Source organism: Dermacentor albipictus, chromosome 10, assembly GCF_038994185.2.
Source record: "Dermacentor albipictus isolate Rhodes 1998 colony chromosome 10, USDA_Dalb.pri_finalv2, whole genome shotgun sequence".
Classification (NCBI taxonomy): Eukaryota; Metazoa; Arthropoda; class Arachnida; order Ixodida; family Ixodidae; genus Dermacentor; species Dermacentor albipictus.
The window spans coordinates 69,547,917-69,574,288 of NC_091830.1; the positions used below are offsets into that span (position 1 = coordinate 69,547,917).

Below are 26,372 nucleotides of genomic sequence, written 5' to 3' on the forward strand. Positions count from 1 at the left end.
TTGCATCACTAAGTGCCAGGTTACTATATAGTATTGTCATTGGTCTGGTATTATTTGGCACTTTCTTTCTTACCTACTTTTTATTGTGTATTGTTTTGAAGCCTGTATTTGCTTTAAAGAAGAACGTTTTTTTAAACAATTTTTAAAAGATATTTTAGTGCAGTATAACATGTACACTCACGTGATGTATACTTTTCCGACCTGTGTATGGCCTGAAATAACATGTCTGAATAAATAACATGGAAGATTAGTTACATATCTTCTGGGAAAAATATTGGAGGTATAGGGTTTTGGTTTATGGCATTTACTTGTTTTACATGCTGCAGCCATGTCAGTGTTATTGTAGGAGTGGGCAAAAAAATTGAATGCAAATGCCAAATTACAGGGAAGTAGGTGCAAGTGTAAGTAGGTGAAATACAGTTTGAGTTCACTAACGCAAACCATAGTTCAAACACAGCAGTTGTTCTAATGCAGAGAAAAGTGATAACATCTTTCAAAACGCCTATGACATGTCGTGATGTTAAACTTCACGAAGCAATCTGTTTTTGTGCTTCATTGATGCACCTCTACCTCTTGACAAACAGGAGAATTGATGTCTTCATGGTTGCACTGTTTTTGTACTTGCTAAGTAGAGAAGCTAAGATTAAAAGACAGCAACATTGGGGTATGGATTAAAAGATTAAAAAGGTGTCTAGGTACAATTGTACTTGAGATTAAAAGAGACGCTTTGCCTCAGGGGTTCCTATCTAAACGTATGGAAATTGATGAGTGATTTTTGCACCCAATATAATGAAGTTTGATGCATTTTAAAGAAACAGTTAAAATATACCAACTATTTTATTTGGAGCAGGTCTTTGATTTTGGCTATCCATTTTTTTTAAATACAACTTGTTGAAAATCATAAGGTAAAGGGCCAAAGCATTAAGCTAACAACTCGACAACTGAGAAATAGACACACACAATATCGCAATTCTTTAAGCTGCCCCAATTGAGACTTAAAGGGACCCTGAAACGATTTTGGCGATTTTCTACAAACGTACTGAGTCGTTAGAGTAGGTCCTTCTGATCATTAATTGACACATCTAAGTGCTCTGCGTAAAGCGTGTAATTTATTATAAGGTTTTAAAAATGCACATCACTGTCGATCGCAGCGCACTGCTCGGCGGAATTTTAAGCCGCCCCTACCCATATGATGCAAATAACCCATATGACGTCACATGGGCGAGCTATCTGATTGGCTGACCAGGGCGCGTGGTCGATAATTTTTTCAACTTTATGGTGAACAAATGATGCTCGTAACAGTTGGAATGTTAGTTACTTTGTTTTTGTAAAAAGAAAATAACTTAAAGAGAATACACAAGAATAGTTTTTTAGTACACTTGAGCACTTCCGGCACACAGCAAGTGTCGTCTGCTTGTGTTACAACGTGCGCAGTCTTTGACGAGAGCCCCGCCGTCAGTGTCGATCAGTCTTTTCGTGAGCACGATGAATCACCCTTGTTGCGTTGTGGGCTGCAGACGTAGCGACTGGAAAGATGTGAAGTTGCGAAATCGTGTCTCTCTGCAAGGCAGCATACGAGCGAACTGGCTGCTGCGCATCGAACAGCGGCTATCCGATAGGCGCCAGGATTTGTGCGTTTGTGGCCGCCACTTTACAGCGGAAGATTACTAACGCAATAGCGTTTCGCAAGTCCGGTATTAGGGCAAACACAAGCGCAAGGGGACAGGGTCTGGCCGCTTGACTGCGCCGGGATGAGCCATGAGATGAGCAGAAAGGTAAATGAGAATGGTCTGCACGGTGCAGCCACCTGGTGGCACAGAGCTCAACCATACACAGTAGCAGCAACGAAGCGTATTCTTTTTTGCTGCTGGTGTGTATTTTTCGCAGGAGTGTAATCATCAACACGTTGTTCTTATAAATGTTTAAAATGTTTTACACTTGGTTAGAGCAATATTAGCGCTTCGTTTGACTGGTTAAGCGCTGCGCCAACAAGTGTCTGGACAGTGCAGACCGATCAGGCTGCTCACGTACGTCTACTCTGAAGTTCCTTCATCAGCTTGAGTTTATGCCTCCAGTCATTTGCCAAAATGACCAGCTTGCCTGTGGTTACCGGAATACCGGCCACCTTCGGCGCTACGACAGAATGCTCGCAACGCACGCTGCTTCGATGGCTCTCGGTCGACGGCCAAGCGGCCACTGGAGAGGTCTCGCGTGGGAGGAGGCGTGCTCCAACAACTGGAAGTGGACGATGTGACGTCGCATCGTGACGCAGGACCAGTGAAGGCGGAGCTTAGCGCCGCTCGCTCGGCGAGCGAGTTGAGGAGGAAAGGCATGGCTAGGGAGGAGGGTAACTTCTAATCGCTTGTAACTCCATTAATACGTAACGCTTCACTTAAATTGTGGTGCGAATGTTCTACTTAAGCTGTACCCTATGCGCCTACAAAATTTGTCCGAACCGTTTCAGGGGCCCTTTAATCAAAAGCAGACAGAATCAATGTATCATCCACCACGCGGAAATATGTACCACTTACATTTGTAAGTAGCACTTTTGCAAAACCTTTATATACAGTGAACTCTCACTTGAGTGAACTTCAAGGGACTGAAGGAAATAGTTCGCTTAACTGAAAGTTCACTAGACTGAATATTCACTAGACCAACATAAGACATGGCATACTGAGTCAAAAGTTTGAAGTGCAATTCATGGAGCAAAAGACATGGCATCCATAGTGTTAGAAATGTGTGAAATGGAATTTGTACATATCAACGAATAACACTCCACGTGGGTCGTTTGTGTGCACACGCGGAACCGACGAGACTGGAAAGAAAGAGACGACGACCATGCCACGACTAGCCGGTCGGAAAAAAACACACACCACGTGGTTTGTGGTCTGACAGGTCGGCGCTTTGCTCTGGCGGCGTTGTAAGCGCCAGCGATTTTACTTTGTTCTTGGCCTCCGAGATTACATGCTTGCTTGTTTTGTGCGGGCGATCTCGGAGGCCATGCCTCGTTGCCATTCATTTTCCGCGCCGCCGCTTTGTCCCAGGGGCGCTGTAGCACCAGCGACGTTACATTGCCGCTGGAGTGGCAGTTTGACAAGCGCGGGCATCGGTTGCGCCTGCAGTGCAGTGCAGTGCAAGCCCTGGCCCTCTGAGTGAATTCGTTAAACTGAAATATCGACCATTCCAAAATTCGTCTAAGTGAAACATTTTTGCATAGAATCTATAAGTAACTGCCGGGGATTTTTAAAAAGTTCGTTATTCTGAAATATTCGATAAACCGACGTTCTTACAACTGAGAGTTTGCTGTATACATATTAAGTTTCATGAAATCTGTGAAATCATTTATTGCATTTTTCCATTTCAGATGCATTAACAGACAAAGGTTTACAGAACTACAATATCTGATGAGGAGTTTGGCAGATCGTGCAATGCATAGAGTAGATAACCAGTAGTCTGTTAAGAACGGAATGAGTGTCAAGGGAAGAGAAGCACAAGCTAGGATGGCAGATGATTAACTGGTTTGATGAGGTTAGGAGATTTGCAGGCATTGTGTGAAATTGGCTGATAGAATGACAGTGGTCATTGTAGATCACTGGGAGAGGTCTCCATCTTGTAGTGGATGTAAGATAGAATGATGATGGTTATGTAGAAGGGGTGCTGCCCTACCTTTGGCTTCAAGCTATATATGGTGGTGATGAAGTAGAGAGGGTGCGGCTGTGTTTTGGGCTTTCAGCTAAACTGGCTTCCTGACACAGAGCGCCGCCCTTTCGCAGGCTGGTGGGTGTCAAAGCGGCCATGCGGAGGAGAAGACATTGACGTTCGTTGGCTGATAGGAGGAGGAGGAGGGGGAGGAGGAGGTAGCCATGGCCATGCGGGGCGCAAGGGGCACCCCCACGGGGCTGCCCCAGGCCATGAGCCCCGAAAGTGCTTTGGCCTCGGACATCTTCGACCAGTTCGTGTCCGCCGGCACCTTCAAGGCGGCCCTGTCCACCTACCGGCAGGTGAGTGCCTCGGCAGCCCTCTCTGCTTTGCTTCATCTCGCTTCCACATCACTTATCACTGTTACTGCGCAAAGCAGATACGTCCTCGGAAACCAAGACAAATCTGTAGCGGATGACACACCAGCCGGACTTATGCTATGTTTGACTGGTTCCTACCGCGCCACAACTCAGTTTGCAGCACTGCGGAGGCCTCTCGACATTGGGACCAGAAAGAAACATGCCCGAGATGAATGTTCAGCTGCTACCAGAACATTTGTAGAAGTCACGTGATCGGAATTTTGTTAGATCTTGGTTGCACCCCCTGCTTGAAAAGGAGAGGGACTCTTAGTGCTCTGAACAAACGTGGCAGTGTGTTAAGAGTACTACATTTTGACTACCTGAATGTGAACTGCACTACAGGAGCACTTTAAAGCTCTCGAAAGCAACCAGTTGAATGTTCCATTGGTATACGTACCACACTTAGTACTTGCACAGTTTGAATTGGAGAGAGGAACTAAAATGACATACGGAAAATTTAAACTTAGCAGAGTAATTAGCGCTGTTGAAATTGCAAAAAAGAAATTTGTAGCACAATGCTGTGTTATAAAGCTTGGAATGTGTATTTCAAGTTGTTCTTATGGGCAAGCTAAATGATATCCGAAGATAAGATTTCTCACATAGAGAATCTATGAACTGAACATGAAATTAGTAAAATTTTTAGGCATGTATCATCATTCTTTCACAATGTATATTTCATTTCCATAGTACACCTCATTAGCAATTGCCACAGTTTTATTACATATAAGTTTTACACACTTTACAGAAACATCTTTTAGGCCCCTTTACAGCCACGTCACATCTACCTCTTGGAATTAATCTATCCACTGCAAGCTCATTAACACTGACCTGGCGCTCTTAGGTCATAATTGGCCCTTGCACCATAAAACAGCAAATTCATCATCATCATTCATGAACAAAGTTTTGAGATCCTGGAACGATTGGCGTTCGTCATAATTACTGAGAAAAGGCACGGGCTTTTGAGTAAGTGATGCGCAGTCATTCACAGCATGGCTTGCAGTGCCATCATCATTTTCATTGTCATGCCACTGTCATTATTGTTGTCATCCAGTCATTGTTTTATGTGCACAGCTTTGCACTGTAAATGAATTTAGGATTGTGGAGTTGTCTTAAGACTGTGTCTTTGTTGTTTCACCACTTCCAGTCACTTGCCACTCTGCAGATTTGCTGGACTCACTCAATTCGTTCATTGCCCATTTTACGCTCCCTGCACTGAGTTGTCAATTGATTTGGCATCGTGTTACCATGTGCTAGCCTCCTGGTTAGCTTAAATGGTGGAGTGGCTGTTTTCTAAAGCAAGGGGTCCGAGGTCCCATTTCTGAACAAAGATAAGTTTTTCATCAACTGGTTGGTCTGTCTATCGACGATACCAAAATGGCTTTCTTTGTAGCGCTCTGCTGCAGTTAGATGGACGGAAGTGCTTTGAACTCTCAATCTTTCAGATTTCCATTCAACGTAGCATGTTCTTATAGCTTTTGTGGCACAAGCTGTATCTGTATGGTTATACAGGTGTTATATTCTCTGCACTATGAAAACCTGCCGAAAAAAAGAAATTTGTTTCTTTGACATGCTTATTGCCGTGAATGAATTAACCTGATCATCCACCATTCACATGTCGACGTCTCCGTCCCCGAAGATGTGCGACGTGCTTCAGCTGAGCCCGTCGCCGCTGCCGGTGTTCTACCCGCGGCTCAAGGTGAAGCTACGCTCGTGGCGAGCCGCCTCGCTCTGGACCAAGTTGGACAAGCGTGCGGCCCACAAATGTTACAACCGAGGAAAAGCCTGTGCGGGCATGCGGGTACGTGAGGACTTTTGTGTCCCTGTCTCTCTAGTGCTTCCTTCCCAGCAGCAATGCAAGAGTGATCAATGTTGGCCCTATGTTACTGAATGTTGGGCCAATGTTGGCCAGCATTGAAGCAGAAAACGACCTTGTTTGCAAACCATACCCTGGAAAATGACAAACGTTGCACCAGCTTTCCCAGAAATGTGGCTTGCAGGCGAGCCATGGTTTTCAGCGCAAACATACAGGCACCAAAATATAAAAAGAAAAGCTACACACAGGCCATCTAGTGTACTAAATTGCAACTATAAGCAAATTGACAGATGTAGTCATCATCTGTTCACACTAAGGTACTTTCATTCATAAAAACTATACGTGTGGGCAGTAGAGAAAGGGTTGAAATGAATTGCTCAAAGTGCCCAGATGCTTACTAGTATCTTTCATAGTGTTTAGGATGCTTGGACCTACCGTACATATGGCCGCGGCCCCGCATTGGGAAGCAAAATTTTGAGAAAAGAATTCAAGACGTCCTGCCAGAAGGCGAAATTAGTTCCATTGGCACTAGATGGTTCTAGCCACTTCTGCATTGGCGCCGTACAGGTCGGCGCTGCTGCGCCATTATTTCTTTGTGTGGCGTGCCGTCTCGACTGCGTTGGCAGTGTTTCCAGTCAGGTTGGTGGCATTTCGCCTCTAGAGAAAAGAGCCCAGTTTGGGTCGGTAAAGTAAAATAATAAAAATGTTTATGACATGTCATTTGCCCTCTTACCTTCTGCTACAGTTGCAGAAACAGTACGAACCTTTAGCAGACCGTCATCAGCCTGTTCTGTGTTAAGGCTGCACCCAGCTAAGATTCTAGAAAAAAGAGTGCAGCTCTAACATGAGTATCTACGGTACATTCGATACAAAAAATTAGAAGTCGAAAATGTTATACCAGAACTCCTTAAAGCCCCTTAATTTTACGTTTTTTACTTTATCCATGTCAATCTTCTGTGATTTCAAGGCAGCCCTCCAGAGTTTACTCTCAGTACTGCGTCATGGATCACATGAGCAGTTCGTTGCAGAGATAAGACAAGTCCACCATTGAGTAGTTGATGAAGGATGCAATATAATATTTCAGTGGTTGCCTAGTCACTGTAGCATACATGAAAATGATAATGTGGACGCAGCTCCCAATCCATTCTTAATGGCGTCAACTGCATTGCCATTCCTTTTTTGAGAGCAAACAAAGCAAAAAAAAAAAGTTTCTGTGCTTGTGTGTAACCTAACGCTAGATCACTAGAATTCGTCTGACTTTACAAGCGCACACCTTCATACCCTGGACCCTTATTTACTGCTCCATATTCCATCCGACCTTCCACAACGTGAATGCACCCTTCTAGCCAGTCTGTGGCTTGGAGTAGCACTTCCAAATGCGGGCTCCCCTGATTGGAATAGCCCATAGCCCACATTGTGATTTCTTCGATGGCAGCGAAATGATCGTGCACCTTCTTCGTGAGCGCTCTTGTTTCAACCTGCAAAGAGTAACCCTCTGAGCCACGCTAGACCAACTGGACAACTGGCCTGCACAAATATCAGCGTGGGCTGCTATGGAAGTACTGCTGCATTATTTAGGAGATAACGGACTGTGTGACAAGTTTTGACTGTGCACTGTGTGACGTAGAAAGTATTTGGGTGACGTTGACAGTGTGTATATGACTATACAACGTCGTTGCAGACTATGTCACAGTGCACACAGAGACAGTTCTGTGTTGTTTTGTTTTTTTCTTCTTCCTTCTTTCTTATCTTCTGGACCGCTTTCCCCCTTCCCCATTACAAAGTAGCCAACTGCAGGTATCCTCTGGTTAACGTTCCTGTCTTTCGTTTACTCTCTCTCTCTTTATATATATGCTGACTGGTATCTTACTGCAGTTGTGTCACTTGGGTTTACTGGGTCCTCTTTTCATGCAATCGACAGCACTAGAGCTCTGGCTTAGTGTTTTATTGAGCGAAGAGTTCTCACCATTTTCCTCCCGTCCAGGTCCTCATCATTGGAGGCGGTCCGTGTGGCCTCCGCACAGCCATCGAGGCACAGCTCTTGGGTGCCAAGGTGGTCGTGCTGGAGAAGCGGGACCGTTACTCGCGCAACAACGTCCTCCACTTGTGGCCCTTCGTCATCCATGACCTTCGCAGTCTCGGGGCCAAGAAGTTCTTTGGAAAGTTCTGCGCCGGGTCCATAGACCACATCAGTGAGTGATAAAGGACCCTCCACTTGCACAGAACACGAGTGTTACCGTATTTACTCAAATCTAGGCCGGCCCCGATTCTAAGCCAACTCCTGAAAGTCCGAAGCCAGAAGAAAAAATAATACTTACCTTGAATGTAAGCTGAACAATTGGGAGCACATTGTTCCCAAAATTAAAAAGCATTTATTGAATGTGAACATGCTGAACTCGATCTTGAGCACACAAGCGAGGGAAGTACAACGTCTTCCATCTTGCACAAGGATCTGAGGGTGGAATAAGTAGCAGGGGCGTTCTATTCTGAGCAGCCCGGGCAGCCGCAAGCGACCGCTTGGGCCTCCTCACTCCGGCATTTTGACACCGAGTTTGCGCAGTCATCGAATGAGATGTGTTCATGTTTGTTTGTTTGTGTGTATGTGACACCATGCTTGTTAATTTAGTTAGTAAGTTAGTAAGTTTATGTTTTCAAGTCTATATGGCCAACAAAACTACTATGCTTACTTCGTATAGCCAGCTGCCCACTATTTTGCTATCACAATTGATGCTTCGCCTTTTGGGCGAAACTGCGACTTTTTCCCCTTTTCAATGCCAAAGTCCCGCCCGGTTTGAACATTTGACGATGCCTCTATGGCTAGCAAAACTTTTTGTTATGCTAGCCAATATATTTGAAAGTGGCATAATAGTGGCAACCCCTGTTTGGTGCCATTGCGATAATGCCACGCTGCACGCCGATACGACACAGGTCAAAATGTCGACGTCGCTCACGTACTTCAGTTCGCTACTGACACACCTAGTAGCCGCTTTAATACTGACTTTTCTAGTTGACCATAGCTATACACCATATTTATCAATTTCAATTAAATACTGGCGCATTTTTTAATATCATCCAGTCTAAGCCGACCCTAGAGTTTGGTATGTGATTACTTGAAAAAAAAAAAGAAAACAATCGGCCTAGATTCAAATAAATGGGGTATATGAATACAAGAATGCTGATGCTCATGTCTTCTTGTTTGAGTCTTTGTCTAACCATTGCTATCCGATCAGTCACGTTTCTAAGCTATTGCAAAAGTGCCAATTTTTATGCTGATGAGTGACCTAAAATTGCTGCTGTTTTGTACTTTTATTGCACTAATGCATTTTTTTTCTTAGTCTAGCATACTTCCCAGTCATGTCCATAAACAGCAATTACTAAAGATGCTTGATGAACACCCTAGCCCAAGCTAGTTAATTTATTGCTCTAATAAGTTATTAAACAGTGCGAAAAAGTACTGAATGGTCTTGTACTGAAGTACAAAACCACGTCCAGAATGTTAGTTTTCTTTCTCTTCTTTTTTTCTTTTGCAAAATTTTTATTGGCCTAGCTGCTCAGTGATAAGAGAAAGTGATTCTTCTGTCGCGAACAATGCTTCTCGGTGAATTTCATCCCTAGCATGTTTGCCACAGCTGTGAAGTTAATATTTGCCTCGTTGATGGGGACTTATCTAAACAGTTGGCAGTCGGAGGCCAGGTGTCCATACTTTTTTTTTTCCATCCTTTTTCATGCTGCTTGCCTATTCACTAAAGTAAAACAAAACACACTTTTTTTTTTTTTTAGATGCAAAATGCCCTCAAAGCAGCAATTGCCTCAGTTCCAATCAGTTATGAGCAGCGCTCTTGTGCTGATTTTACTGCGTGAGTGGGCCATTATGTTGAGCCAGCTTTGCTCTGAATTGGCACGTCCTGATGTGAGGCAAGTTTGTAATTAGTACCTAGATTGATGAATCATTCATTGTGTGCAGGCATCAGGCAGTTGCAGCTGATTCTCCTCAAGATTGCCCTTCTCCTGGGGGTGGAAGTTCACGAGAATGTGACCTTCAGGGAACTCCTCGAGCCACCCGAAGACCAAAGTATGGAAAGTGAGTTCAGCTTGCTCATTCATTAGGAAAGTTCATTGAATTTTTTTTGCTAATCTATGAACATTTGTTTTTTGTACTGTAGGTACATTGGCGTGCGTGGGTAGACAAATGAAACAAACGCTGCATTGTAGAGCTGAACATTTGTGGTGCCGGTATATTGCATATCACTTGTGTTTATTTCACGCAGGCCTGATCATTGGATTTGCTTTCATTGATATCCGTGTGTTGTTTGTATTGAACATTAGGTATAGCAAAAACATTTTAAATTTAGACAAGTTCATTGTAATGGTGTTCGAATGTACAGTCGACCGCAAAAGTTTACGGGATGCAGGATCTGCCAAGAAGCTGAATTCTCACGAAGCGTGGTCACACAGCCTCGAATCAAATGTTCGAGCATGTAATAGCCTTCACCACCTATACAGTGATTCATTAAATGAGAAGTGTCATGCCTCCACAGTGCAGGAATTCACATTTGAAGGGGAAACCGCATCCCGTAAACTTTTGCTGTTGACTGTACATGTAACATGATGTGCTAAAAACTTGTATGGGTTCTTGGTAACTACATTCTGCTTTCAGAGAAATGTCAGTGTTTCTTTCCATGAACAGAACTCTTTTGATGAACCTTTGCATTGTTTGAACTTTGTCCTGCTGATAGCTGACTGTCGTGCAATTTTATAGTGTGCCCTGTGTTCCCTTTCAGAAATTGGGTGGCGGGCTCAAGTAATGCCTGCCGATCATCCGGCGTCACAGTACGAGTTCGACGTGCTGATCGGGGCTGATGGAAAACGAAACACGCTCAAGGGCAAGTGATACCGTCAACACTTCTGACCGAAATTCATGCCAGATAAGGTGTTAAATGCCAGATAAGGTGTTAAAATGCATGCCTGGCAACTCTCCTGAATTTTCGATAAAGTTGACCAATTTTGGGCTGAAATCTCTAAAAACGGCCACAAGGCCTCTATGGCCTCTATGTGTTGTTTTTTGACATCTTTCACGTGGTTTGAAACATTTGTTTACATTTTTCTCAAAACAAGATTTTGCTCCGCTTGATGTTACTGAAACTTTTATCACTTCTTCTCTGAATGACTATTTGGAAATGAAATTTCGCACACTTACTCCTGACATAGAGATGCGTGCAATGAACTAGGACAAAAGGAAATTGATGCAGTATGTTTAAATTTACAACTCATCTTGCAAACAAGTTTGGTCCAAATGGGTTATATTTTTTGCATTGCTTAGTTTTTCAAATATTACTTCCTTAATGTCTATTACATTGCATTTATCCTAGGTCATTGCTTAGGTCCTGCACTTAGCTACATAAATGACAAAGCTGTACTCAATTCATCAATTCATTAATTACTTATCGTTGCTGGTGCAACTACCACTTTTCACACCCGCCGTGGTTGCTCAGTGGCTATGGTGTTAGGCTGCTGAGCACAAGGTCGCGGGATTGAATCCCGGCCACGGCGGCGGCATTTCGATGGGGGCGAAATGCGAAAACACCCGTGTACTTAGATTTAGGTTCACGTTAAAGAACCCCAGGTGGTCAAAATTTCCAGAGTCCTCCACTATGGCGTGCCTCATAATCAGAAAGTGGTTTTGGCACGTAAAACCCCATAATTCAATTTTTTTTTACCACTTTTCACGACAAAAATTATCTGCCAAAAAATCAAATGAACGATTTTTTGCCCTTTAAATTGTTGAGTAAGTTAGATAAGACATGCTTATAATAGTAAGAAAGTTATTTCAATCTAAAAAAAACGTTATTTTGTATGTGGCTTCCCACCTTATTCTGCTGTTATCCTCTCTTTTCTTCTATTTCTTTTTTTTTAGTTCTACTGTAAAAAATTATTTGCATGTCCTTTGAAATTCACTATAGCAGGACTGAACTGTAAGATTGAGTTTAGTAAACTGTTTGAAACTTAGAATCATCTTGTTCATCGCAGCACTGTAGCAGCTGGCTCAAAATTTAAGAAACTTGCCCAGTTTTGAATTATACAACAAAAAGATCTCACCAACCATTACGATACTCCCTAATGCAAAGTTTGAGCGCAGCTCTATTTATGTTTTCATTTCGCGATATATTGGCGGGCAATCCGTCTCGTGCAGCATGTTGCAGTCTGAGCGAAGTGTGACGCAACTTGCCTCGCTAATGGTGTATCCACACGACGGACGGCTCCGCGCAAATCTGTGCCGCGGACGCTTATACTGCCGCCCGTCCAACTGCGAAGCGCATCCAGACGACGGACGGACTGAGTAGGCGACCGCGCCGGAAAAATAAAGATGGCGGCTACGCCCGAAGCGACTGCTGTCCGCCTCGAACCTGTAAAGTCGTCGTCGTCCACTGTGAGGCCCGTAACTTTCAAACTGAGGATTGTATTTAGTTTAAATTTGTGTCCAGAAGCTTCAACAGCAATATATTCATGATGAGTGGGCACCGTTTCCGAAAGCGATACTCAGATTCTTGGCGTGTAGGCTTAGAGTGGCTGTATTGGCTGAACATGGCCTCGAAGATATTGCGGCGGCCCGGGCGGATCTCAGTGGCCGCAAGTTAACATGATTGCTTGTTTCTACTCACTCTAGATGGCGCCATTGGTGTAACAAATACTTTGTCATAGGTGTTTTTCACTTTGAATGAAAATGGAGATCGAAAGGAAACGACGGTTGGCCGCAATGGCTGTTGTTTTGTCCGAATTGAACACAAATGGTGTTAGCAGCGATGAAGCTGTTTCAGAAATATACCAAAGTAGCGCTTGTTGCCAGACTGTAGAGCATGCTAGGCTAAATCCGCAGCATTCGACCCCCAAAATCCGGATGCGAAAAATAGCTCGGCATTTTCCGTCCGTGGGGGTCGCGGATGACGCGCGGACGGCACAAATCCGTGACGCGTAGTCACATGATGCGCAGTCCGTCGCGGAAAAGACGGATTTCGTCCGCCGTGTGGATCTACCATAATCGGGTGATCATGAGAGGCAGCACGTGGGTGACGCACGGGCACGATTCACAGCAGCCACCTCTCTCATGCAGTGCCTTGTTTCCATATATGGTATCGGTGGCATCATCAGTGAACAGACGATGCATGCTACTCTGGTGCCATGTCGTAGCTATCGTCGCGCAGAGCCCTTCTTGCACTGAATTATGCTTTTCTTCTCATGCATTCGCTACACCCTCCTTCTCCGTTTTCCTCCTTGCGCTCTCTTCGCTATTGCCGTCTTTCATCCCTCTCTGCGCTCTGCATTCACTCTTTCATCCTTCGCTGTGCTCATTTGCTCGGTTATGAGGGATATTAATGCTCACCACAGGAATGGGCACCTAGAAGCTGCACTCTAAAATTCACCAACGATTACGATAGTCCCAAATATGAAATTTGAGCACAGCTCTATACTTGAAAGAGGTGTGCATATCAATCAATATTTTCTATTACGATAATGCGGGTACACGGTTTGTATTAGGAAGAGAACGCTGTGACAGACAATCTGCCTTGTGCAGCACACTGTAAATAGAGCGCGACTGCCTTGCTAATCGGAAGATCATGAGAAGCAGCAATGTGGGTGACGTGTGGGCGCATTTCACAGCAGCCGCTGCAGACAGACTTCCGCTCATGCAGCACTTTGTTTCAATATATGGTATCAGTCGACGCCCTCGCCGCATGCCTTATCGATGACGTCGTCAGTTAACAGATGGAGTGCCACTCTGGCACCACCTCACAGCGGTCGTCGCCACACAGCCCGTCTGGCATGGCAGTACGCTTTTCTTCTCACAATTTTGCCATACCCTCCTCCTCCACTTTCCTCCTCACACTGTCTTCACTATCGCTATCTTTCATCCCCTGCTGCACTCCGCGTTCGCTCCTTCGCTGTGCTCGTTCGCTCGGCTATGCTGTGGGACGCCAATGCTCAACGCAGGAACAGCCGCGTAGGAGCTGCAATCTAAAAAATGCTATAGGGGTACAGTGACTCCTGTGTCTACATACACAAGTCTGTAAATTTGAGACATTAAGACTATTACTAGTTACCTTGATCAAATTAAGATTTGAATTTTTTACAAGGCCATGTGCAAACAGCCCAAGAGACAGGAGGAGATACGCAGACATACACGGGTGTTCATGTGCCTGTTTGGGGTATTTATTTGTGCTGTCCTCCTTAAATGCACTTTACCAACTCCCCCCAGCTTGAAGTAAAGCTTTGGTGTTCTCAACATGTCATCTCCCGGTACAGTTTTTCCACCTGGGCCCTAATTCACTGTCTTGCTTGTAACAGGGTTCAACCGGAGAGAGTTCCGGGGCAAGCTTGCCATCGCCATCACCGCCAACTTCATGAACCGGCACACTCTGGAAGAAGCACGTGTACAGGAAATCTCGGGAGTGGCCTTCATCTTCAACCAGAGGTTCTTTCAGGTGAGCCCAGCATTACTCTTTCTCTTCACAGCTCATTTAGGCAACGCAACAGGACAGGAAGATAAAACAAAGGAACAATCAAGACATGTGCTGTCTTGTCTGTTGATCATGATCCTCATGCTCATGATAGCCAGTGCTATGTGCCCTCTTTACTACATAGCAGAGCATTATTTATTTTGTTATGTAGGACCTGTACTAAAAGGAGACAGCCGTATCAGTCAAACTTATGCTTTCGGGAGCCACCCCTATGTTATGCTACGAGAGGCTTTAAATGTGCTTTGATATGTTGTGTCTCTTTCAGGATATGAAAGAGAGCACAGGTATTGACCTGGAGAACATTGTGTACTATAAGGACGACACGCACTACTTTGTGATGACTGCCAAGAAGCAGAGCCTGCTGGAACGAGGAGTCATCATCAACGTAAGAAGGGCATTTTTTTTTTTCTTTTTCTAAACCCTTTGTTGTTGTCTAGATACACCTTTGCTTATTGGTAATATGCAGCTAGAGTGTGGGGAGCACTTTGTCAAGTTGGTTGGCCTAATTCCTTCCGTCTTTTGGACAAGCTCGGTGTGAATCCATCTGTTTCTCGTCAAAGCGGCTGAGGGCTAGCTCGGCTCATGAGCAGTACTTAGCATTTTCTAGAGACTCCGTGCACGAGCATAGTTTTATCTCGGTACTTCGTCATGCTCTTGGTAGGTGGCGGCGCACAATCTATGGGACAGCATAAACTGAAGCCAAGTTATTCTTTCTGAGGAGGTAAAACACGTTGGCAAGTGGGATCTTTAAAAAATAACTTCGCCATTTTCAGTCAGAAATCTGGGTAATAGTGTGGCACAGAAAAGATTGATTACAATTGGATCTTTTTTACACTCGACATAGCTGAATAAACGAGACACTATGCAATTAGCTATGTTTATTTGTGTGCTACAGGTTACTTGTTGAATTTGTGACTGTCATGTGACAGCAGGCAATGCACAGGTATATGATGTAGCAGCATTTTACTTGTCGAAACGACGTGCATTTAATCTTGTAGAGACAGAAAAGTGCAAACTCATGCACACTCATGCTGCACATAGCTTCACACTCATGCTCTCGCAAAAATCCAATAGATGATTATAAGACACGCGGGCGCAAGCCACAAATGGTATGCGAGTGGTTTGCACCAAGCATGCAACTTTCTGAATACACTGGGCTGTTCCACACTTGCCTGAAAGCTTTATGTTGACAAACAAGGTAGCACCCATCGAAGCAACAGCTCTCGCATTCCAAGCTCAGCAAGATTTTTATTAAGTTGACACTAGAAAAAAACTAATTCGAGTTTTACTAGTGAATTACCCTTCTACAGTACCCAAAAAGCCACACTTACCTCGAGAAGACGCTTGGTAAGCCAGAAAAGATGCAAAAACGAGAGACGGAAGGTGACACCACCTTGGAGTTCCTGCACCAGCCAGTCATGACGTCTTGGAATTTTAATAGCATCTGCTGTGGCCTGGCCAATTGTTTATTAAAAAAGAAAGGCTACATTGTACAGTAGAACTTCGTTCTTACTTTCTGAAAAAGAAAAAGAGCGAGAAAAGCATGTGCTAACCGAGAAAACGTGCAATCTGATGTCAATAAAGAAATTGGCAGAGTGAACTGTAGTTGATATTTATGTAGTGCAAAACATTGTTAAAATTTTTGCAGCACAATGTGCCAATGTATGCCTAGCTGGTGGGACCCAGGCAGCCCGAAGGCGCGCACTGTCGTTCCCGCGACTTTGGCACCCATACGCACATTGCTTGAATTCGGCCTATGTCAGAAGCTTTTTCAAGTGGGGCATTTTGGCGGGAAGTTATGACGTGCCCACTTGGCGCAATTCGTTGCGGCACACTATGCCAATCCACGTCAAGCTGGTGGGGCCAGAGCAATCCGAGATGCCCATTAATAGCATGCAGTACGCTTCTAAGGAGCACTACGTCCCGTGCACTGTGAAACAGGTAGTTAAAGATCCTTATTGCAGTAGGGTTGGTAGCGATAGCTGGGAATCCGGCTTGCGACGAGCCGGGAGGAGATTTGCTGGTGCCCAAACAGGAAATTGGGCGTGCACTCACATTTTCACGTGATATAGATGGGCTAGTATTGTGGGGAAGCTGCTGTGGCAGGCATCTACTCTTCTCGGCTGCACACACCTTGCACCTTTACTTGTTTACGTGGGATCTAGCAGCTGGCAAATGTATCACACAATTGCAGTTTGGCAATGTGGTGAACGTTGGTGCCGAAAGTCTGTGCTTTCCGAGAATGTGTGAGCTTGTAAAAGAGAAGCATAACTGTATTGGGCCACTTTATGTGTTCTCAGTTGCGAACATTGGCGCCGAAAAATTCGAACATAGCGGGATCCTATCAACGACGTTTTGCTGCATTCTAAAAGAGCCAAGCATTGAACTTAGCAGCTTTCAAGAACTTGTACCAAGCTGAAATGCCCCAAATGCAAAGAAATACTTAGAAATCTGCGACATCACACTTGTGTACCAGTGCTGAAACTTTTTCGTGGAGAGTTCAAGAAATGTAGCTTTTGACGTTCACTTTCTTTTGTGGTACTCAGCTTATTATCACGAAGTCAACAAAAAATAGAAGAGTGTTTCAAGTTCGGCTTGTTGGTTGTACATCAGTAAAAATCAACAGCACGGAAATTTGAAAAGAACTAAAAAAGGCACAATGAAGACACACGCCTGGTGCCTGTCATCATTTTCATGAGATTTCTGTGCTGCTGTCCAGTAACGATCAAGAAATTTTAACAAAACTTTTAAGGCGTACGTTATCCATCTAAATTGATTTAATGTTTCTCTTTAGTGTCCGTTAAAAGCAATAGTCATGTCTTTAAGCAACTAGTGATGATGTAAGCTATCACTTTTTCTTGCTTTCTGTAGATCACGAATATTGAACAACAAATTACTGCTGTTCTTAAAATAATTAAATAATGATAAACAAGAATAGGGGAAACCGAGAAGCCCAAATTTGTTAGTCACAACCATATGGAGCCAAGAAAAGCATAGGAGAAGATATTTGTGTTTCCTTAATTGAAGTGTAGGAAATGATAAGTTAGAAGGAAATGAAAGTTGGCGAAAAAGCAACTTGCCCCGTTGGTGAGAGCCAAACCCACAACCTCCGCATTGCACGTGCGTTGCGCTCCCAGTTGTGCTGTGGTGGCGGCTGCTGCCACGTTCAAATTTTTGGCCATTAATGTATGTGGTCGACAGTTAACCTAGAGTGTGTTAGCCAGTGTCACTCGTGGCCATGGTGGTGAACATGCAAGATCCTTTTCACCAATGGCCTCACTTTAGGAACCTTTGTATGCTGGCTGAAGGCATCAAACCGGCCGAAGCCGAGACCCTTGCTGTGTGATGAATGAGAAGAAGGGGAACCAAGTGGCTCAATTGTCAATTCTCAGGACTCACAGGCCCAAAATGGGAAGGTTTTTGTCGTTAAGTCAACCAGATGGAACTGAACCTAAATTATGTGACACTAAATTACCTTCATTATATCCAATATTCATTATAAGCGTATATCTGCTGCACACCGATATCAGTAAAGTTTATGTTTATGTTGTTGTATCCAATAATTCATTACATATCCATGTTCATTATATCGAGGTTTCACTGCATTGAACATAATAAAGGTATTTTCATGTTAGATTCAACTACATTATTATGATCTTCAACTCTACATGCAAAGCTCATCTGGGCTTCAGTCCTCGTGATTCCTGTTCTAAAGCCCTCTAATGCTGTGTGGGATCCACATCTGTCTTTCTTAATCTGTCATTGTGCTGTTGTGTTACATCAATCCTTTTTTTTAACCACTGCAGCAACAATTCACTAGCATATACAACACTTCGTTGCCTTGCTTGCAATCTGCTTATAATTTTGCCAGCGCTGTTTCCGCAAAGTTGCTCCAATGCCATGTTGCTCGCTTTGACAGGACTACAGCGATACTGCACGACTACTGTCACCCGACAACGTGGACCGAAGTGCCCTAAAAGAGTACGCGAGGGACGCTGCCGACTTTGCCACGGGCTACGCACTGCCATGTCTTGAATTTGCCGTCAACCACTACGGTCAGCCGGACGTGGCAATGTTTGACTTCACCTCTATGTACGCAGCAGACAATGCCAGCCGTCTTCTCGAACGGCATGGCCACTGGCTGCTTCAGGGGCTTGTCGGCGACAGTCTTCTGGAGGTTTGTGCTTGCTATTTCAACTACAGTCAGCAGTAGCAGTAGCTGTTATGAGTGAATTGCTTACTGGCTGGTTTGGGCCAGTCATCATAGTTCCAAAGGACAAGGCACTCAATTGGACAGTTAAAGTATAAAGACCTTAACTTTTTAAATCCTTGGACCTTTAGTGTGCCAGGACAGTACTTCAAGGTTTCTAACTTCTGTGGCATTCAGAAGTACTAGTTGTTATAGCAGTGGTAAAAAATAATGTTTATTTGTAGGTGAGGTCACCGCGTGACATACTGAGACAAAATTTCAAGGTCCACTATCTCTGAAAGGAGGCTGCTTACGACAGACATACAATTAGATTTTGTTCACATAAAAGGCGTACCTTTCTTTTTTCTTTTTAGCTAACTCCATGTTAGCTGAGATTGGTATAATGTAAACGATTGGCATCCTTGCTATTGTGTACCAAAAGGCATTACTTTCTGAAGCGCCTGACTATGTTAATAAGCTTTGTTTTATGACTTGTGCTACAGCCTTTCTGGCCCACGGGATCGGGTTGTGCTCGGGGTTTCCTGAGCTCCCTGGACGCAGCCTGGATGATTCGCTCGTGGGCGGCCAACAGGGATTCTCCGCTGCATGTGAGTGTGGTTTGTGCTTTGTGTTAACATTTTCTGTTGCCATAAAGCACACAGACTACCATGCATCACACAAACTACCAAGAGCCACACTTTTACAACACCACCTGCTTTGTTCGTACGGTTTTGTGGCACGACAAATTCAAAGTCTAGTGGGATGGGCAGTGTTTAAACAGTTACTACAGGAGTACCAAACAAGTTGATTGGGTGAAAAATTGCTGGAGTAGAAGGAAAGTATCTGCAGTAACTACTGGTATATGTCATGATGTTATCTGTTTAACATCTAAAAGTCATGAGGAGCTTATGAAGGTGAAGAAGCCGCAGAAGTGTCATTTTGGCAACTGCTGAAGAATCCAAAAATTTGTAAATGTCCACCATAAGTAACTGGTAAGAGCTAGTGGCTTGAAAGTTTGCACAGTGATAGCACAGACTCTCTTCATGCTCGGGTGATTTCAATGCATTGTCAGTTCAATTGGGAAACATTTGACTGATATTTGAGTAGCCTAAGGCAGCACATTGGAGCTCACGGTGGATGCTGTATCTTTGGTATGTGCCTACAAAAGGTTGCAAAAATGTGCTGGCTTTTATTTGCAATCTTTTTTTCTGCGAATGTGGATGCAGATATTCTAAAGTGTGGCTTATACATGAATAAAAGGAGGATGTGGCTTCTGCAGCGTAAGATATGTTGCATGGACATTTGTTGGCAAGGTTGGCAGACTACCTGGGGCCAGTTGTGATGCTTCTAAAGCATCTCTGTTTTACAAGTTTCTTGCCTCCTTTCTTCGATTCTTTTTTCGCCAACGAAGCTACACAGAACCATTCTGTGTGAAAGCTGAAACATGGTCTCTATCTTTTAGCCACAGCAGTTTGGTTATTGCTTTGTATTATTTTCTTCTGCAGAGGCCACACAAGACTCCTGCATGGAGAGACGAAACATCATTTTTGTCATTCAGTCACAGCTGTTCAGTCAGATTCGTTTTATCGGTTCAACAAGGTGGAGCGCAGCTCTTAGGCGCGAGTTCCTGCAGTGAGCCTCGGCGTTCTCGGCGTAACCGAACGAACAAGCACAGCAAAAAATGAGAGTGAACATGTGACGCAGTGAGAGATGAAAAAAGGCGGCGATAGTGAAGAGGCATGAGGAGAAAAGTGGAGAGGAGGTTGCAGCGGAATCGTGAGGTGGAAAGCGGAGGAGGGTAGGGCGAAAGGGTGAGGAGGAAAGCAGAGTGCCGGCGACAACTAGGCATGCGGTCAGTGTGAAAACAAAGCACTGGCATAGGCTTTGGACCCACTACACATTCGCTACTTCGCCTGCAGTGCCGTCATGACTAGAGAATGCGCTCTGCGTGAGCCATGCATTCCCGAGTACATGTTTTCTTTCTGAACAATGAATGATGCAACAAGTGGAAATGCTTCATCTGCCACTGCTGCTAAACGAGCTATCTGAGCAGGGGCAGAAGCGAGAGCACCCTGTAGTTCAAAATAAAATTCTTTGCCACAATATATCATGATTTCAGAACACCTAGTTGCGCTCAAAATTCGCACTAGGGAGTGTCATAATTGTCTGTGAAATTCTTATTCGTGTTCTTTATTTATCGCCAACATTTAGGACACTATTTCTGTTCTGTATCCTCGTAATGTGAATTCACTTTGCTTTACAAACTCTTTCCTGCCTCTCTCAGGTTCTTGCCGAGCGGGAGTCTATATACCGGCTGCTTGCACAAACGACACCCGAGAACCTGAGCAAGGACATGGCCGAGTACAGCCTCAACCCAAGCTCGCGGTACCCTAACCTGAACCTGCAGACGGTGCTGCCGTCGCAGGTGCGTGCCCTGTGCCGCACCGACATCGAAATCAAGCTGCCGCCCCCAGGTCCACGGCTACTCACTGACATGCAGCGCAAGCGGCGGCGCAGAGGTTGGTGAACACCTGAGGCACTGCTGAAAGTCAGATGGGAGCCTTACCCCCGTATGCAGAGATGCAACTTAAGTCGAAGCACATGCTTGACTTGATTTAGATGACGCCTGGCATTAACGTGCCCAAAGACGCTCACTGCGTTTCCTTCGGCGCGTTCCTGATAGGCGTCACTCGGATCAAGTCAAGCATGTGCTTCGACTTAAGTTGCATCTCTGCATACGGGGGTTAGTTAGCTTCCCCTAATACTGTAGTTACCTGTTTCTAACCCATCCTCACATCTTAAGGTGCATCTAAGTTTTTTAAAAATTATTATGATAGCAATTAGCATATGGATTTCCGAGGTGCGCTTGCACCATTGTCGGCGGTGGCGGCGTACTGTCACAGCATCCACGGCATGTCTGTGTAACCCATCCCCACATCTTAAGGTGCATCTAAGTTTTCATTTTATTGTGATAGCAATTAGCACATGGATTTCCGAGGTGCGCTTGCACCATTGTCGGCGCTGGTGGCGGCGGCGTGCTGTCACAGCATCCACGGCATGTCTGTGGCCAAAGCTCCTCAGGTTAAAAGGTCTCCAGAGACACCACAGCCTCACGGTCCATTTGGCTGCAAAATGACAAAAGCCAAGTGGATGCATAGTCACGTTCTGCTCAATCAGCTTCGAAGTAAAACCTGGACAGCGTTCCGCCTTCTGCTGCTGGCACGAGCATTGTGCACGCAAACACTGGCGTGCCTGCTGAGAGTCTTGTGTTCGTGCAGTGGTCAGAGTGAAATGGGCAGTCGACTATCATCGACTATCAACTCTTCCTGTTCATCCAGCGATACATACAAGTCTCCAGAATGCCATAGGATGCAACACAGCTTTCTTGTCACCAGCTTCACCACGTAAAATAACCTTTCTTCCATAGGAGCTTCCGTAATGAGATCAATTCTTTCAACCGGTTGGATGCCGGCTGTTTTTCAAAAGATTAACAAATTTTATTTCTGCCTGAGTAACACATTAGCAGGTTTTAAATTCAAATGCTATTTATTTACGATATGCACATTTCAAAATTTTTTAATAGGAAGAGTCAAACAAAAATTACAACATGCTAATTTATTACTTCAGATATGATAAGTATCATTTCTCAGGCAACATGGCCTCTTCATCGCTGTCATTGTTACTTAAGGAAACCTCGTATGCAACATTGAGGTGCTCTGAATCGGAGTTCATAAGTTCTTGAATTTCTGTGTCATGAAAAGAAATGTGTCTGCTTATTGCACCAGTCTGCCATGTCAGAGCACAAGGGATGTGAGCAACACCAACAGTCCATAAGCTTTGTTGTGCAATTTATCCTGTGAACACAATGCCTATTACAAAATTTTAGCTTAACCAATGTTTGAATAGTGAAGGCAGTTGAATAAGATATGTGGGCTGTGCTGATGGCATCACATAACTTAGACAATCGTCACAGCTCGATTCTGCTGGATGTTTGTTCTCATCGACACAAGTTTCAGGGCACGTTTGCTTTCTCTTTCGTTGCTAACCCGTGTGCAGAGTCCATCATCCACCCAGACGCACTTCTTTCGTGGTGTCAGAGGCAAGTGGCTTTGTACAGCAAGATAAAGATCGAGAACATGACTTCCTCGTGGAAGGACGGCCTGGCGCTATGCGCCATCCTGCACCGATATCGGCCGGACCTCATAGACTTGGACGAGATGTCGACTGCTGACGTGGCTACAAACAACCAACAGGTCAGCTTGGTACATCTTTGGCAATGAAAAAAGTGCAGACACATATTTGCAAAGTTGTAGAAACTCCTACCATATGCCTCTCATAGCTAAAAGAATCACACTTAGCAGGTGTGAATGTTACGAAACAAAATATTTTGGTTTGATGCTGAAGTTGGAGCATGCTCTCTGCTGTTGCCATCAATGCTCTGTCTCTGTGGCGAAACTGCAGCATTTCTTTTTTTGCTCAGGAGAAATATCTATCTTTTTACTGTTTTGTTTTTTAATTTGTGGCCGCCATTGGAGGACAGCTGCAGGCACTAAGTGCAGTTGGCCATGGCGTCCAAAGTTTATGGTGCCACGTGACGCAAAATGAAAATTTCAGACGCCAGGAGCCATGTTGATGCATTGTACTCAGCCCGATCTGCACCGCATGTACTGGTGCATATAACCACACCATTATGGGGCCCTACCTTCTTGTTATTTGTTTATAAGTGCCTACTGACAAGTTACTGTCCATCGGGAATGCACTGGGAATTCGTGAAATTATGTTTACTGCCAGAATTGCAAAATCTTGAATAAATGAAATTTGCGATTTAATGAAGTTTCTCGCTGGTTGTGCAACTCAGTTATATCGAAGTTTGACTCTATTACTAAAGTACTTGGTGTTTTCTAAGTAGTTGCTTTTGCTGATAACAGCTGGCTTAGTGCATTCAGATAAGAACGAAAAAGGATGCTTGTGAGAGGGGTCACAGCAACAAATCTTTTCTTTCCACTGCAGGCCTTCGACATCCTGGAGCGCGAGTACGGCATCCCGCCGGTCATGACCGGCCAGGAGATGGCCGACTGTGCCGTGCCTGACAAGCTGACTATGGTGTCTTACATCTCCCAGATCTACGAGACCTTCCGACGCGAGATCCCCCAGGGTCGCCCCGCTTACAAGGTCAGCAAGCTCATCGAGGAGAACCAGCCACCGCCGACCTCGCCACTAAACCTACTTGCCAAGCTCACTTCCTCCCAGAGACCGGCGAGCAAGCGAAAGTCATCGAACGACCACGAACCGGTGAAAGACCGTAGTGAGGGCCAGCGCCGAAGCAGGGTCTCCATCACCAGAAGTCGGCGGACCCGGGACCGAGTTGCGGACATCGTCGCCGGCGGCGACGCAGCTACGTTAGAACAGTACCATAAGATTCTCTCAGCCATGGACAAGGAATCCTTTGGCAAACGAATGCACGCTCTGCAAGAACAACTCGGCAAGGAATACAGGCCGTCGTCTCGAGGAAGCCGAGGTCGTCGGAGCGGGCACGTCTCCTCCGCGACGGAGGACGAGAGCAGCTCAGTCACAGGGAAAATACCGCGGACAGCAGTGGAGCAGCTCCAGGAGCAGCTCAACTCCATCGGCAAGCCCGTCCCCGTCAAGAAACGGGAGCCCAAGGTGGGCCGCATTGGCAAGGACGAGTGGAATGTCAAGATGCTGGAGGAACGACTCAGGCAGCAGCAGAAGCGGCAGAAGGAGCCAAAAGTCGAGCCGGAGAAGCCACAGATTCTGCGGGACATCTTCGAGAGCAAGCGCAACATCATGGACGCACGGCTCAAGGCGGATGGAAAGGAGACGGAAACCGACCGCGCCCGTTTCACACACATTGACGAGAGGTTGCAGCAGCTGGACCGGCAGTTGAAGGAAGGATCGCTCGACGTAGGGAGGCGAGGAGCTAACAGGGTGGCTGCCATGGCGGACTACATTGCCAACGTCCTCGACGCTCAGACGGGCCTGAGGGAGAAGAGGCCTCCTCCGCCGCCACCGGTAGTTCTATATCGGAGTGACTCCGCAGACGGGATAAAAACGCCCCCGCTCAAGAAGCCATCAATTACGCAGTCAGCTGTGCCAACAGCCAAGCCTGCACCGACTTCTAAGCAACCAGTCCCAACACCTACGACTACCATGTTGACAGATAGTAGTGGTGACGGTGTCGGCGGTATTGGTCTTGTTGGTGGTGGTGTTGGTGGTTCTGTGAGTGAGATCTGCTGCTTCTGCCACAAGCGTGTGTACCTCATGGAGAGGTTGAGTGCTGAGGGGTTGTTCTTCCACCGGAACTGCTTCCGGTGCGAGTTTTGTCAGTGCAGCCTTCGGCTGGGTAACTATGCCTACGACAGCACCATTGCTTTCAAGGGTGAGCACTGTTCTTTTTCACTTATATGCAAGGAGTGCAGTTCGTGTCTTCCTTCTAACGACGTAGCTCTTATACAAAGAATTATGTAGAGCAGTCTATTTATAATCATGTTTGATAAATTGAAGAACTTGATGGGCATCTATGTGCAGGTGAACTTTTGAGTGAAATTTGCAATTTATTGACTTCTCTCCATGTTTCGGTGGGATTTCCCTTGAAGATTGTATATTTTCTGCCAATATTTCGAGGGTCACCAGGGTCTCCATAACATATTACCCGCCGTGGTTGCTCAGTGGCTATGGTGCTAGGCTGCTGAGCACGAGGTCGTGGGATCGAATCCCGGCCACGGCGGCCGCATTTCAATGGGGGCGAAATCAGAAAACACCCGTGTACTTAGATTTAGGTGCAGGTTAAAGAACCCCAGGTGGTCAAAATTTCCGGAGTCCTCCACTATGGTGTGCCTCATAATCAGAAAGTGGTTTTGGCACGTAAAACCCCATAATTTTTTTTTCCATAACATAAAAAAGAAAGATTAAGAGTTAGGCATCATCTGCTCATGTCTTTCCACATGCGCCTATTGAGAGAAAACATAGGCAAGTGCCTGTAAGTGAAAAACTCCACCAGTGTGTCATCATTTATCCCACCACAAAATTTTCACAAGGCTTATTCCTCTTGTGCCTAATGCACAAGCACCTTGGTGATGTGGAGGATGAGAAACCTAGCAGGGGTTCTCATGTTGCAGTCTCGAAGCCTTGTCATAAAGTGGAAAGGAGGGTGACCACACAGACAAATAGACATTCCTTTCCTTTCAATACCCATAGTGGCACCAGAGAAGTGTCGTTTTGTTAATGCTTGTAGTGTGGAGACAGTTTTTGTTTCATTGCCAATAGCAGCTGCTGCGTTGCACATCACAGCCTCACATGTTGTTGCTGGACAGTATTAGAGACTTAGATGTCGCTAGAGCATTGTAAACTTGCCAAAGATGTGTAGCACTGACTGCTGGCATTGGTGTGTGCGATGCCATCCGGTGGAGGATTCAAGCACCAGGTGCAGCATGCACCGCTTCGCACACCTGTGTGCTGTCTCACATTACACTCATAACATGCAAACTCGTATATCCTGCAGGGACACTGCTTGAACCTCAAGAATAAGGCATAGCAAGCATGTTTACTGTGAGATATTGTAAGCTAGCGTCGATTCGCCACATTTGTCAGCTGTCCAAGTTGCCGATCGATAATTCAGACTTGCCCCATTATTCACAAAGCTTTGCCACACCAGTGCTGGCCCCCCATAGACTTAATCTACCGTGTGTCCTTGCTAACGTTAGCGAAGCTGCTTAACGAAAAAAACATACATCTTTAAAAAACATGGTGCAAGGTACAGCTGCAACACCTGCGATGTT

The 26,372-nt window shown here is 45.2% G+C and overlaps 1 protein-coding gene across 2 annotated transcripts in view; it reads left to right on the top strand.

The window, feature by feature from the left end:
- The window catches only part of Mical (Molecule interacting with CasL), an 89,700-nt gene that overhangs the window by 20,612 nt on the left and 42,716 nt on the right, over positions 1-26,372 (top strand). For both annotated transcript variants that reach the window (XM_065428789.2, XM_065428797.2), the window contains exons 2-13: positions 3,774-4,001; positions 5,695-5,856; positions 7,856-8,063; positions 9,836-9,952; positions 10,653-10,754; positions 14,212-14,348; positions 14,650-14,769; positions 18,304-18,561; positions 19,077-19,181; positions 20,858-21,092; positions 22,630-22,826; positions 23,584-24,973. In XM_065428789.2, the coding sequence (XP_065284861.1) occupies positions 3,864-4,001; positions 5,695-5,856; positions 7,856-8,063; positions 9,836-9,952; positions 10,653-10,754; positions 14,212-14,348; positions 14,650-14,769; positions 18,304-18,561; positions 19,077-19,181; positions 20,858-21,092; positions 22,630-22,826; positions 23,584-24,973 (3,169 nt within the window). In that variant the 5' untranslated portion in view covers positions 3,774-3,863. The remainder of the gene's footprint in view (positions 1-3,773; positions 4,002-5,694; positions 5,857-7,855; positions 8,064-9,835; positions 9,953-10,652; positions 10,755-14,211; positions 14,349-14,649; positions 14,770-18,303; positions 18,562-19,076; positions 19,182-20,857; positions 21,093-22,629; positions 22,827-23,583; positions 24,974-26,372) is intronic.